Source organism: Passer montanus, unplaced genomic scaffold, assembly GCF_014805655.1.
Source record: "Passer montanus isolate IOZ18808 unplaced genomic scaffold, ASM1480565v1 scaffold3, whole genome shotgun sequence".
Lineage (NCBI taxonomy): Eukaryota > Metazoa > Chordata > Aves > Passeriformes > Passeridae > Passer > Passer montanus.
The window spans coordinates 17,538,106-17,552,606 of NW_024367707.1; the positions used below are offsets into that span (position 1 = coordinate 17,538,106).

The 14,501-nt window shown below is 39.2% G+C and overlaps 1 protein-coding gene across 4 annotated transcripts in view; it reads right to left on the bottom strand.

Annotated features, from left to right (window-relative positions):
• Positions 1-1,296: 1,296 nt before the first annotated feature.
• Positions 1,297-14,501, bottom strand: part of LOC120504542 (E3 SUMO-protein ligase RanBP2-like) — a 36,415-nt gene continuing 23,210 nt past the window's right edge. For all 4 annotated transcript variants that reach the window (XM_039714111.1, XM_039714112.1, XM_039714109.1 and 1 more), the window contains 9 exons: positions 10,360-10,527; positions 8,940-9,032; positions 7,882-8,078; positions 7,260-7,482; positions 6,686-6,784; positions 6,375-6,517; positions 4,581-4,854; positions 4,129-4,463; positions 1,297-1,876 (listed from right to left, as the gene is read on the bottom strand). In XM_039714111.1, the coding sequence (XP_039570045.1) occupies positions 1,571-1,876; positions 4,129-4,463; positions 4,581-4,854; positions 6,375-6,517; positions 6,686-6,784; positions 7,260-7,482; positions 7,882-8,078; positions 8,940-9,032; positions 10,360-10,527 (1,838 nt within the window). In that variant the 3' untranslated portion in view covers positions 1,297-1,570. The remainder of the gene's footprint in view (positions 1,877-4,128; positions 4,464-4,580; positions 4,855-6,374; positions 6,518-6,685; positions 6,785-7,259; positions 7,483-7,881; positions 8,079-8,939; positions 9,033-10,359; positions 10,528-14,501) is intronic.

Below are 14,501 nucleotides of genomic sequence, written 5' to 3' on the forward strand. Positions count from 1 at the left end.
CAGGTCTTAGGCAAAAACTGCATGCTAAACTGTGTCTTGGTACCGCGTACAATCTGGAATTGCAATTTCCAGGGAAATTTTCTGCTCGGACAAAGAGGACTCGTCAGCAGCTGAACTCCGCGGCAGTCGGAGCGCGGGGGCAGGGGCAGCAGGAGCACGGAACCTCCTCAGGGCGGTTCAAACCCCGCTTTTGTCCCGCACTGCCGGGCACGCAGCAGCGCGGCGCTCACAATGAGCCCGAGGCAGCAGCGGACAGCCCCCGCACACTCCATCGCTCCAGAGGAGGACGTGGCTTTTCTGTGCCGCCTCCTCCTCCCCGCAGGCCGCCCGCCCCGGCCCCGTCTCACCCCCGCCGGCCCCCGCGGGCAGCGCCGCTGCAGCCCCCGGGCCGCCATGGCGGTCATCATCATCATCATCGTCATCGTCAAACACCGCTCCTTTCCACCCCCGGCACGGCGCCGCCCGAGAGCGTCGCGCTCAACCCACGACCGAAGAGCACCCTGGCAACTGGACCGCTCAGTGCCACCTCCTTAAACATCCCCAGTGACGGTGATTCCAACACGGCCCCAGGCCAATGCCCAGCCAGCCTTTCTGGGAAGAACTTCCTCCTGCTGTCCTACAGTGCCCTATGGCCTTGGCACTGGTTGCCTGGGAGAAGAGGCCAAAACCAGCCCCAGCTCCAGGCTCCTCTGAATGGTTGTGGAGAGCAGTATAGTCCCCGAGGACAGCTGAAGACTTATTACTGCCATCCTTTAAAAATAAATAACCCCCCAAATAAAGCAAATCCAAATGCATGTTGCCCAGACCAGAGGTGTAGACTGTAAGTTTAAATACACCCCACCTTTACCCATGCATTCTCACTCTAGAGAGGCAAAGCTGTCAAAGGTACGAGCACGCTGGAATACAAAAGCTGGAGCCCGCAGTAAAGGCAGAGAAGTTGGCTCATAAACACTGAGCAGAGTCGGAGTGTCATACTTAATGTACATCAGGTAAAATACCAACGTTAAGTAGACGTTTTTCATTAAGCCAAGATTCTTAGAAATAGTCTAAGTAAAAAAAAAAAAAAAAAGTTGGCATATTCCTCTAGCAAAACATTGATCAATCATTTAAAAACTATGCAGACAGAACAAACCAACATCCACCTGGCTCAGCCTGCTTTCTGCACTGGAATACCTATTAACTTTCAAAGGCCTTCAGTGTACTGTTCAGCAATCTGCATCTATCTGCACATTCATGGAGTAAGAACCAAGTTATGCAAGTTATCTTCTTTTAAACAAACCAAAGTGAAGACAAGACATTTATTTTAACAAGACTAGGATTTAATTTTCAAAATTTGACACTTATTACAAATATGTCAGGATAACACAAATACACCTGAAATATGCCAGTGCCTGAACTTTATTTACCATGCAAAAAAATCAATTGGAACACATAAAAAAATTCAACTATAGCCTGTAATTTTACATTTATACATCAGAAGTGTCCATTTTAAGAAGTTGAAATAATTAGTCAATAACATCTAAGTACTGATTTATACTGCAAAAACATCTGTATACTCAAAGAAATAGTTCTATATTTGCCCACAGTCTGTAATGACAATTCTTCCATTTACTAGCCCTTTAGGAGAACCAAAGGATTCGATCTTTTTCACAACATCCATTCCATCTTTCACAAACCCAAATACCACATGCTTGAAGTCCAAGTGTTCTGCTTTTTTAAGTGTTATGAAGAACTGAGAATTATTTGTATCCCTGCCCTTATTTGCCATTGACAACAATCCAGGACCGGTGTGTTTCACTATGAAATTCTCATCTTCAAATGCTGTTCCATAAATCGACCGTCCACCTGTTCCATCATGGTTGGTTATATCTCCTCCCTAAAAAAAACCAACCAGACACATCATTAACTGACAAATTCCAAAAAGAAACCCAAAAGTTATACTTCCTTTCACCAGTAAAGACCTTGTTTTGGAAGAACTCGTTTTTACAAGTATCAATATCTGCTTAGATGCAGGGCTTCTCAGCTTCAGCAGGTTTGTCCATGGTAAGGGAACCAGTAGTAGAAGGTGTATCCCTTGTTTATTCTGAACACAGCACTTTATCTTCCTGCTCCCCATGGTGACATTTCTCTAAGCCTGTCATTCCTACTGCCTGCATCACTTGGCCCTGGAAGCTGCCTGGACCTGCATTATCTCATTGAAGGCCTGTCCTTAATTAGTCCCTGCAGGCACAGAATTCATCACCTGAAAAAGGTTAACAAAGCAGTGACCTGTAATTCCATACAGCTTTGCCATGTAACTGGTTGAGCAGCATTATAAGTGTGTCTTTTATCTTTCTGGAAGACAAAACGTCTGATAATTTAAGTATATACATAAAGGTGACAGTGCAAATTTGATCTTACAGCCTTAGTTCTCATTGAAGAGCTTCTCATTGTACCTCAAGAAAGTCCAGGCAAAGCAGAGCAAACTTAAAATATACTCATTTAATGTGATAAAAGTTCACTTTGTCAAGGCACACATGGTGCAGTCAATTGTTTTGAAAGGAAGACTGCTCCTTTCTAGACTGCGGAATACCCTTAAATCCTAAATGAGTTTATCCATAAGGCACAAAGGTTTAACAAAATAACCATGCAGTGCATACTTCACACACCTAGCTAGCTAATTGAAAGACAGGCTAATATTTTATATTAGCATTCATATGCTATCACAGAATGGTTTATGTTGGAAAGGACCTTTAACATCATCTAGAACTCCCCTGCCATGGGCAGGGACACCTAGAACAAGGACCAGGCTCCTCAGAGCTCCATCCAGCCTGACAGGGATAGGGCATCTACAACTTCTCTGGGCAACTTGTCCCAGTGTCCCACTACCCTCACAGCAAACAACTTTCTCCTAACAACTAGTCTAAACTCTTTTACCTAGAAGCCATTCCCATGTCCTGTGACTACATGTTCTGGTAAAATGTTTCTCTCCATCTTCTTGTAGGTGCCCTTCAGGCTCTGGAATGACATCTTAATTAAGTCACCCCTAAGCTTTATCTTTTCTAGACTAAACAAATTTAATTCTCTTAGCCTTTCCTCATAGGACCAGTGCTCCATCCTTCTTAAAAGGCTTGGCTTTCCTCTGGACTCACTCCAACAGGCTGATGTCCTTCCTATTACTTTTGCATATTATTTTCCTGTATTACTGTATACATCTGGGCTTGTAGAAAGTCATCTACATGCCTCATCTTCGGGGATGCAGTGACATGCACATCATTAGCATGTACAGATGTTGGTTCATTTTGCCTGTTCCCAGTAAACTCAATGAACTATTGATGAGAATTTTAAGAAAGGCCTATCTGAGCTATTACAATCTCCTAAGCCTTCAGCATTTATGAAGAACTTGCCCGTGCTACTGAATGCACAGAGAACTTTAAAACCAACATTATCTACCAGGGGTTACAGATAAACTGCAAGGCTGATGCTCTCTGCACAAAACTTAATATTTCACTAAACAGGCCACTGCATGATAATTGATCTAGAAGACTTTAGATTGAAACCTAACATCTGTGATAGTTGAAATATCAGTTTTAAAATGCACATTATCTGAAATATAAAGTGTACTTTAAAGTCCAAGAGAAGCCTGGAAAGTAAGTGTTCTCAACAGGTGAGCATACAGAAGTTCTCATCTGAAGAGAGAGAAGGATGAATGGTAGTTTTGGGAACACCTACTTTCCTTGGTGTTCCTCTTCAGCAACATGCCCCCTGTCCACTCATCTGAAGAGAGAGAAGGATGAATGGTAGTTTTGGGAACACCTACTTTCCTTCAGCAACATGCCCCCTTGTCCACTGTAAGAGGATTCCACCTCCCTCTATTTTTTTTTTTTACCCTGATATGATAGTACTAGGAAATACTGAAGCATGAGGCCACTGGTAGGAACAGGTGAAAAGCATCTTAGGGTAGGTAGCATGTGCTGCTCGCACCATTTCTCATCTCCTTGTAGGAGAAGGACAGATGAGACTATCCTGCACAGTGGATCCATGCTGCCAACAAGAATGTGCTACTCTGTATAAGTAATTTTTGTAAGTGCCATTGTTAGTCAAGGTGTATCTCATTCTCTCAGTGAGGAGTCTTCCTTTTAAGCTTACCTGACACACAAAGTCTGTGACTATTCTGTGAAAGCGGGAGTTCTTGAACCCAAATCCTTTCTCTCCTGTGCACAGGGCTCTGAAATTTTCAGCAGTTCGAGGTACAATATTTGCAAACAGCTCCATGGTTATGTGTCCTAAAGGTTCATCATCAGCAGAAACTTCAAAATACACAACAGGGTTGGTGTCCTTTGACAGTCCTGCTGCCAGAGACAAGGGCCCCTTCTGTAGTTCCGACAAGCTTAGCTGGCATTCTTCAAACATCTTCTTGAAAGAATTGGCCATTTCTTGGCTTTTAAATCTGACTGCAAATTGCTCAACTTTTACTTCACCATCTGAAAATAAATCCAAGAAGGTCTGTTTAGTTTAATCTTGTAATAATCTCCAGGGAAAAACAAAACACAAACTACAGACCACCTAGAAAAAAACAAAGACCACCTGAAAAAACTCACCAGCATAATCTGTGGCTGTCCAAATGAAAGCATTGTTTGATGTATCAGAGGGCACTAAGTTCATTTCTTTGGTGATAACATGATTTGCACAGACTTTAAGAACTTGGTCTCTTCTCATTAGGATTCGATAGTATTTCTTCTGTGTATGGAAGAGTATTTTGATCTCTCCAACACCACGCTCCTTCCACTGAGTAACATCCCTGTCCCATCTGTAAAGTTTTGCCCTCTCCTTGAAGAGAATTTCTTCATCTTCTTCTCCAGATTTTACCTCTACCTAAAAAACAGCACAGTAGACTGAGAATCTGTGATTTTCTACAAAGATATTAAATAGTTATTGCATATACTTCTGAAGATTCTGACATATTACAGTGGAAAATTATTCAGTGTGTTCTTTTCACCAACACCCCAATCATCACACCAAAACAGGTTTAAGAGCCCAACAAATTCCACTATTTGAGAACAATTACAGCACTGCAATCCTCCTTCACCATGCTACAGGTAATTGTGGTGGGCGTCTGTTGGTTTTGCTTTGGGAATGGTTTGCTAGGTTGGGTTTTGGTGGGATTTTCTTTATGGTTTATGGAGTTTTTTTTTCTTTTAACAAAAACCCAAGACTTTGGGACACACCAAGTGTTCTGGCAAGTTTCCCAAGTTTTAGGTTTGCTGAATGATGTGCACACTGAGAAGTGAAGACAAAGTACTGTTACAATTCCAGGAGTTATCTTTAGCACATTGTTAAAGAATTTGATATTTGCATTAGAACAGAATATACAAAACTTCAGCCTGACAGCTGTTTTCTTCACCTCACTTTATGTATGCATTTACTGCCTTCTACTCTTCATTTTATTTAGCACTTCTCCAAAGATATTGAGAGAACTGGAGAAATGTGTGACAAAATACTATTTGTGAAACTGAAAAGGGGAAGCAGAGAAGAAAAGCATCATAGAAGTCATAATGTAACAAACAGATGAGCAAAGGCACACCAAATTTCCAAGAAGGAAGTTGAAGGCACATTACAAAACAGATCAGACCAGCTGTTCAAACTGAAGGACACCACATACAGTTCCTATGTACTCTATTTGCCTTGCTCAATAATTTTACTAATCTATAGTTAAATTTTATTTTTTATAGAAAGGTCAGACAATATGATGATATCATCAAAAGAGTCTGAAATGGTTACTAGGCTAAAAACCAAACCAAGACATGAATAACTGTGTGAAGTCTCAGTAAGTTATAAGGCTACCTTGAAAGCTGAAGGTTCTCCTACTTCCTGAAAAGACATTTATTTTCAAACTAAAAAAGTTAGTTCCTTCACTTTCAGGTGATGTTAATTGTATATCTTTTTGCTTACTGTTTGTAGGAATCTCTTGCATAGCTTAAAGATTCTTAGTTGACATGGCTTTCACAGAACTGAATCTACAGGTCACTGATGCAAAGCCATAGCTGAGTGGTATAAGCACTAGCAGTTATTCAGCTCCCCTGTCTGATTTTCAGCTGTGCTATATAAATGGTTTAGCTTTTACAAGCTATGTGTACAAATTGCCATCCTCATCAACTCTCAGTCAAGTTGAAGAAATTACCTGAAGAATTTAACTGAGGCACCAGCCACCTCCCCAGGGCTATGCTGTACTAGGATTTAAAACAACAGGTGCTTCAACATAGACCGTGTAAAACATGCAGAACAAGGCACAACAACATAGAAAGCAAAGCTAGTTAAGTAAAACATTTTAAAGCTTGCTGTGTTAGCAGAGATGCTTATCTTAATGTTGTTTTATATTCCAGAAGTCATCTTACCTCTGGTAAGGACACAATTGGCTCAAAGTGGATATCATCACTATGTACTACCTCATCATCACTACCACCTTCATCCTCATCTGCTTTACGGGTGGTATCTCCAAACACAGTTGCTCCTGTATTTGCCCATTTGAAGTTTTTATCTACAATTAAGAGAGTGACATTTTACACTCATGTATTTTTTTTCTTCCTGACAAAAACTTACAAAAAATTGTTATTTCCAATGATCAGCAGAAATTTTGTGCACAAGAGGTACATTGTATGAAGCAAAAGTCCAGCTGAAGTTTGTCTCAGAAACTAGCTGAACTCACCTTTTGAGCCAAAAGCAAAGTCTTCAGAACTTTTGGATGCCAGATCTGCAAATGACAGGCCTGCAGTATTGCCAAAACCAAATGAGATGATTCTGTTTTCTATCAAATAAAAAGGAGAAAGTCAAAGATTTTTCTCTACTTTCTTAAAGAAAATGCATTTATGCAATCACAAGAATAAACTGGAGAACTTTCTACAGCATTTGTTCCTCTCAATAAATTTAAAGTTTGAACGACACTTGTCATAATGACCATCTACTATGGTTTGAAAAATGGGCCCAAGACTGAGTGTCAGCACACTACTTATGTGCCAATTCACAGAGCTCATGTGGTATTTAACAGTAAACTAATGAAAGTACATCACATTTAAATTACACAATAGACACTAGCATTGGTTTGCTGTAGCAAAATTGAACTCAAAATTTGATATATACACATTTTTACCAGACTAGTAGCTATGTTTCTAATTCAGTACTGGTACTACTTCTCCCCAAGACAGCAATTATGCTAGGTTAACTGATTCACAGGAAAGCATTGTTTCCTAGAAAAAAAACTCAGCGTATACCCCTGATCTTACCTTGTGTTGACTCTGAACCATCCGAATCACCCTTTTTAGTTGACAAATCTACAGGTTTGTCTTCAGCTCGTGATAAGGTCTGTGATACTTGCACAGTTTCTGTGGCGGAATGTGATTCTTCACTGCTGGTACCAGACTGGACAAGTACTGTCACCTCATCTTTTGATGGAGTGGGTGTTTCTTCCTTACAGACTAAGTCACTTGAGCTTGCAACTTCATTCTCCTGCAATTAATCAAAAAAGTAGCACAATATGTAAATAAGTTAGAAGACCTTAGGATTCAAACTTCCTCCCCAAGAGTCTAAGAACAGTTCTTATAGAACAATAAAGAACACGAAGAAAAATTGCTGTAAGCTTTCTGAAGTTTTTCATTACTGTTAACACATAAGAATGTTAACTTGACAAGAGATTGAAGTATCTTTGAAGTAGTCTGTTTTCAAAAAACTACACATTATTTCCTAAAATCAAATCTCCTGTGCTGGCATACACTTGAGGCACTGCTACAAAAAACCTCAATTTTTTCCCACTGGATGTTTTAGTTCTTGAACTGTACTGTCTTACACATATATGAAGTAATTGTACACATTTAATAACAAGAAGTTCAGTAAAGATTTAGCTCTTACTTTAATTTCTTGAATTTTAGCTTCTGACTTTAAATCTTCCAGACAATCACCTTCAGTATCAGTACTGACACCAGAAACAGATGCAGAAGGAACCTGCAGAGCTTTTGTTTTATCTTTCTCCTCAGAAGCTGGTTTCTTTTCCAAAGTAGCAGCACATTCTCTTTCCTTGTTGAATTCACTTTTCTTTGCAAGGCCTGCTGTAAAGAATTAATGGAAAATAGCTGTAAAGGCAGCAATATACTGAAATAATTTTTAGCCCTGACATCATAAATTAACCTCATAATAGCCAGATCAACTTGAAGACAGACTTAATGAGTTTCACAGACAGCATTACTGTTGAAATAGTGGAAGTGAAGACTAACCTAACCTGGAGTGACTAGAATTGAAAAAACAATCTGTGGTTTTTTACTGCTATCAGGGAATTTCCATGCAATGATGAAGAATTTCATCATGCAGCTGCCACTACTACTAACTTCCTTCAGTATCTTCAGTATCTCCACATATTTCAGATGGATCAATCCTTCTAAGCACATATCCCCAAAGAAACCCCAAACTTTACTTCTAGAAGTACCTACCTTCAAGTAATGTCACACTGCAGTCTGAGACACAGTCATTGTCTACACCTGTACTTTTAGTATAGAGACCAAATAGCTATTTTGGAGTGAACATTAACTCACAAGCTTCAATTAAGTAACTGCAGAAGTAGCAAGTATTCAAAGACGTAAACAACTTTCTCTTGAGCAGTATCATGTCAAGCTGAATTTTTCAAATTTTTCATATTCAAAAGGAGCTCAAGATAGGAAGAGACTTTGATGTTCTTGTTTAGAGATCACCTGGAATGTACATTTCTCTTTCAGGTACCTCTTTACTGCTAACCAGCAGTTTAACATGCTGAGCTTAACTCTGTACGTTGAGATGCAGATTTTATGCACCCAGCATGTCTGCTTCTAACAGCCATCCCAGGAAACACAAAATTAACCTCTGCCCATGTGTCCTTCAGGTTCAGAGCTTATGTTTCAGTACATGAAGTACAATAATTAAAATTTCTTAAGACATACCTTTTGTGGGACCTTGCCCTTTCTTTTTCTCTTCTGAATCACTGGGATAGAGTCTTCCATTAAGTTTCTTAACAGCTGTTTCATAGTCTTCATCTTAAACACAGGAAAAAAGAGTAAGTTCTCAGGCATACTCTTGGTCAGAGAAGTCTGTTAAGCCCTTCCAACTCACAAGGCTAGCAGGCATATGTAATTTTTGCTTCTATTTTAAGAGTTACACAAGTCAACAAGTAAGCTGTCACTTCTAGTTTTTCTTACATGTGCTCCAGAGTGCTGCTAACACTTTCTCAGCCTAGATTGCTACAGATATATGGCACAGGTTTTGCTTTTAGAAAACTTATTTCTTACTGAGTGATTTTACTAAGACAACCACTAAATAGATTTGGGAAAGAAGACCGAAGATTTTTTACACATAAAAACTTGCTAGCTCAAGGGGGAAGGGGGCTTATCTTCTCCCATTTTCTGCTGAATACAACAATTCAGAACTTCCATTTAAAGTATTTGCTGTTGAATAAATCAACCTTAATTGCATGCAGTAAGGTTTGACAAAGTAAGTTCACCAATAGCATTAGGAATTTGCTTTAGAAGAAAAATAACTCATTGCTATAGCACTTAGGGAACCTTAGATTGTTTTTAACAAAAAATGCTTTCTATTTGTCTCAAAATACTTACTAAAGCAGGTCTCTTGCTCAAATACCTCTTACCTAAACAAATGCCTTAGTAATGATGTCAGCACCCATAATACACCAAACAACTACCCTTTAGTCACTCCTGGGCCTCCGCCATACTATTCTGTTTTGGGGACTTGAGTGTACATCTTTGGCTAATAAGGACACTGACATGATTGCTTCTCACTGGCCCACACAAAAAATATTTCAGTGGTTCCAACAGTGCTAACTGAGTATCTCAAGTTGGAAGGATCACCAACTGCAGCTCCCTGCAGGACAACCTAAAATCAAGCCATATGACAAAGTGCATCACGCAGATGTTGCTTGGCCTCTGATGGGTGTGTTGCTCTAACTGCTGTCATGAGCAGCCTGTTCTAGGGCCACCCTCTCAAAGAAAAACTTTTTCCTAATCTGAACTTTCCTGACAGCTTCATTCCATTTTCTTGTGCCCTGTAGTTGAGCAGCAGTAAGAGGAGATCAGCACCTCCCCCTCTGCTGATGCCCTAAAGAAGTTTTAGGCTGTGACAAGGTCACCCCTCAGCCTTGTCTTCTCCCAGCTGAACACACCAAGTGACCTCAGCCACTCCTCCTGAGTCTGGCACTCAAGGCTGTTCACATTGGTCACCCTCCAACAGTCTGATATCCTTCTTACACAAAACTGCACACAGCACTCACGGTGGGGCTGCACCAGTGCAGTGTACTACACCCTTTCCCCACAAAAAGGCAGTAGAAATATAAATTTTGGCATTCCTTACCATCATCCTCGTCACTCACATATCCAGGCTTATTCTTGTAACAGAAGAATGTTGAAGGGAGCTTGAGGAAGTCGGCAAGAGCTCTCTGTTCAGGGGTAGGTGTTAACTCGTAAACTATTATAACCTCATCAGATGGAACGTCATCCTCTGACACTGTGGTCTTCTCAGCTTTTTTACAGAAATTGAACAGACAATTAAAACTGAATCATTTCAGAACAGGAAATAACATTAACCCCACATTACTACAGAACTGAATTAACTCTAAGGGCCTACATTTTTTCTGCTGATAGACAGGAAAGAAAAATCAAACTTACAAGATTCAAGGACAGAACAGCAAAACTGTTCTATTGCTTTTGGAATTCAAGCATTAAAACGAAACATAGCTGCATCTTTATATTATTAAAAGGATTGTTTAATTAAGTCCTCATGTCAAATAAGAGACAGCTACAGAGGTGACAAATAGAGGTAAATAAGCAAACTTCAGGCCTGAAAAAAGTGAAGTTATGAACAACAATCTGTCCAAGCAACTGAACAGAACTCATTTCAGATTACTTATGGGATAGCGAGACAGCTACAGAGGTGACAAATAGAGGTAAATAAGCAAACTTCAGGCCTGGAAAAAGTGAAGTTATGAACAATCTGTCCAAGCAACTGAACAGAACGCATTTCAGATTACTTATGGGATAGTTGAGCTTTTTATTAGCTGACAATAAATTTACCATAACAGCTGTTGCTGAAACTTTGAGTGTTACAAAAGTAAGGTAATTCTTAGTTCCACTATCAAACAACCAAAACCATTGCTGTCAGCCTATTAAACTAGCTTTTTCAGCACAGAAATATCACCATCAGTTAGCTTTTTGTCTTCTTGCCTTCAACATTAACTTAATCTTTCTACCAGTACTGAGAACAATACATGATCAATGCAAAGGTTAAAAGTGAAAGTAAAGCCTAGAGCAAACTGCAGACAAAATATATGGCTGCAAGCCAGCTTTGGAAACAAATATTTCAGTTTATTATGAGAGAATGGAAGCAAAGAGAGAGGCTATAGTGATTTAAACCTCAGGTATGGTTTGGTTGGGGTTCCACTTGTTTAGGTTGTGTTATTTTGAGAAGGGGAATTTGGGGATAAAGGGCTAAGAAAAAAATCTGTAAATTATTTTTAAGAATTACTCCAAAAGCACATCAACAGCCACAACAGCTGTTTCTAAGAACAAAATGATTGCTTTAGTACCTCAGTCTATTTGCTAACAGCCTATTATCTGTTTCCTGTTCTCCAGATTTAATTTAGTCAGTATCTGAAGGGTGGCCTCAACATCTTGCTGTGATTTCATTAAAAAAAAAAGTATTCTAACTCTGTGGCACAGTGTAATCAGAGGAAACCTAAATATCCAGCTAGAACCAGTACCCAGTACACAGCAGAAAAACAGTACCCAGTTCCTGAAAAACATTGATTTTTCTGATCATACAATTTAACTTATCATTGCAAAAGGAGAAAAGGACATAGGAGACATGTTTACAGATGTCCTTTGATCCTCTGAGACAACTAACGCACTAAAATAAGTCTGCTTATTAAAAGCAGTTTTCATTACTTTTTACTTAATCATCCAGTAGATTAAGAACAGCATAAAGTAAAGTAACAGCAAAATCCCAAGTACTGATTCAAACTTATGTATTTTTTAGAAGTATTACCTCTTCCGTCTTTGCCTCACCTTTGTTTACAAGTTGGTAATTTCAGGCATTTATACACCAGAGCTACAAACTCAAACCCATCACCAGCACACTCTCCTAGACTAATTCTTTTTGCTCAGATTTTTAGATCTCAGCAAGTTCTCTGAGCCTGCAGAAAGTACGTGTAGGATAAAACTCCTGAATAGCAAATTTCCAAGTTTATATCATAACTGCAAGACATACATGTATTCATACACCTTCTCAGAATCTTGCCCAAAAAACTCAGCCACCCTAGCTGATTTAAGGATTAGAATTACATCTGGTACTGTGTTATGAAGATATGCAGATATTACCATGTGTTTAATTCTATCCGGTTAGTTAAGCAAGTGTCTTAATTGGACTAAGTTTGCATCAAGTTCACCTGAGGTTTAAGTGTGGAACATTTAGTCCTACAACAAGAAGCAGCTTTCCTTAGAATCAGAAAATTTTCAAAAATGTATCTTTGAATATAACAAAACACTTCTTTCGAGTCAGGTAGATGGTAAAAGTATGTGCTTTCTTTAATTTGAGCAGCAGAAATCTAGCTAGAAGCCATAGCAACAAATACACTGTTCCAGTGTTTTACCACACTCATTGCTCATCAGGTTTGACAGCATTTAAAAAGAGTTATCATAGAGTCTCTTTCAGTACCCTTTGGGCAAAATAGCTGAGTAAGAGAAATACATTTAAGTTCACTTCAGATTAGTCAATAGGTAAAGTTCTTAGTGAACCTGATCTATCAAACACTGGAATAATACTCTAGTGTTCCAAACATCTACTCAAAATGATAAAAGGCTTCAACAACAAAGATCACTGTAGCAAACACCTTAAATATATATCTTCACAGGTAGCCATGAAACAAAACACAGATAGATACAATGTATTCTAAAAAGACCTGGTTTTGGGATAACAGAATTTACTAACAATTGTGTAGATTTTTCACCCAGAGTAGAATATGGAAGAAACAAAATTCAGGACAATATCATGCACAACAGCTCTTTTCAATGCTGTACTGTATTTTCAATTTTGTTTAAACTGACATTAAATCTCTCTAGCTAGTCACAATACTGATACTGCCCCTCCTGTACTGATCAACGAATATCTTCTGAATATAAGAGGAAAGCACCAGTTTAAAAACCCTAAAGCATGTAACAGGTCCAGTAGCCTGCAACTGACACGACTCAAACTTGTAAAGCACTGGTGTGGTTTAAGTCCAGCTGGCAATTAAGTGCCACAGAGCTGCTGGCTCACATCCTGAAACCTGGTGGAATGGGGAGGAGAATCACATGTAAAATTTGTAGGTGAAGATAAGAACAGTTTAGAAACTGAAACAGAAGTGACACATAAATAATAATATTAAAATGAAAAAGTAAAACTCAAGGAAAAACAAGTGAGGCACAATACAGCTGCTCACCACCTGCTGACCAATGCCAGACTCCATTCCCACACTCCTACTGGCCTCTCTTCCAGATAACTCCACCAGTTTATAAACTGGACATGATGTTCTATGTGGAATATCCCTTTGGCCACTTCGAGTAAACTGGACATGATGTTCTATGGTGTGGAATATCCCTTTGGCCACTTTGACTTCCAGCAAAGCTCCCTCCCAGCTTTTATTTGTGTACCTCCTCAATGGCACAGCATGACACAAAGAAAAAAGTCCTTGACTTAGGATAAGCACTGCTTAGCAGCAACCACAACATCAGTGTGTAATCAGCATTGTTCTCACAATGAGTCCAAAACCCAGCACTGTGCCAGCTACTAAGAAAAAATTAACTTTATCCCAGCCAAAACTAGAATAAGAACTTATAAGTTTATGACCTGACCTAAGAAAAATGTAAATGCGTGGAGGTGCAGAACTACTGAGGTTAAATTTCTTTTAAACAATGAGTCCAAAACCCAGCACTGTGCCAGCTACTAAGAAAAAATTAACTTTATCCCAGCCAAAACCAGAATAAGAACTTATAAGAAGTTTATGATCTGACCTGAGAAAAATGTAAATGCGTGGAGGTGCACAACTACTGAGGTTAAACTTCTTTTAAATGTTGTTCTAGCACAACTCAGGAGCTACTCCCCAAAAGAAGTTCCCCGTAAGAAAAATTCCTATCATATTTGTATTGGATAGGCTTGAAAACCTAATTTAGGAAGGACTTCTCAAAGTCCTTTACTATTAAGTCAGGGCTCAAAGACCAAAAGGTTACACTGAAGGCAATTACCAACTGTTTGTTCTAGCACAACTCAGGAGCTACTCCCCAAAAGAAGTTCCCCATAAGAAAAATTCCTATGATATTTGTGTTGGATAGGCTTGAAAACTTAGTTTAGGAAGGACTTCTCAAAATCCTTTACTATTAAGTCAGGGCTGAAAGACCAAAAAGTTACACTTGAAGGCAATTACCAACTGAAAATAAATCACTAAAAATATAATCATACCCCAA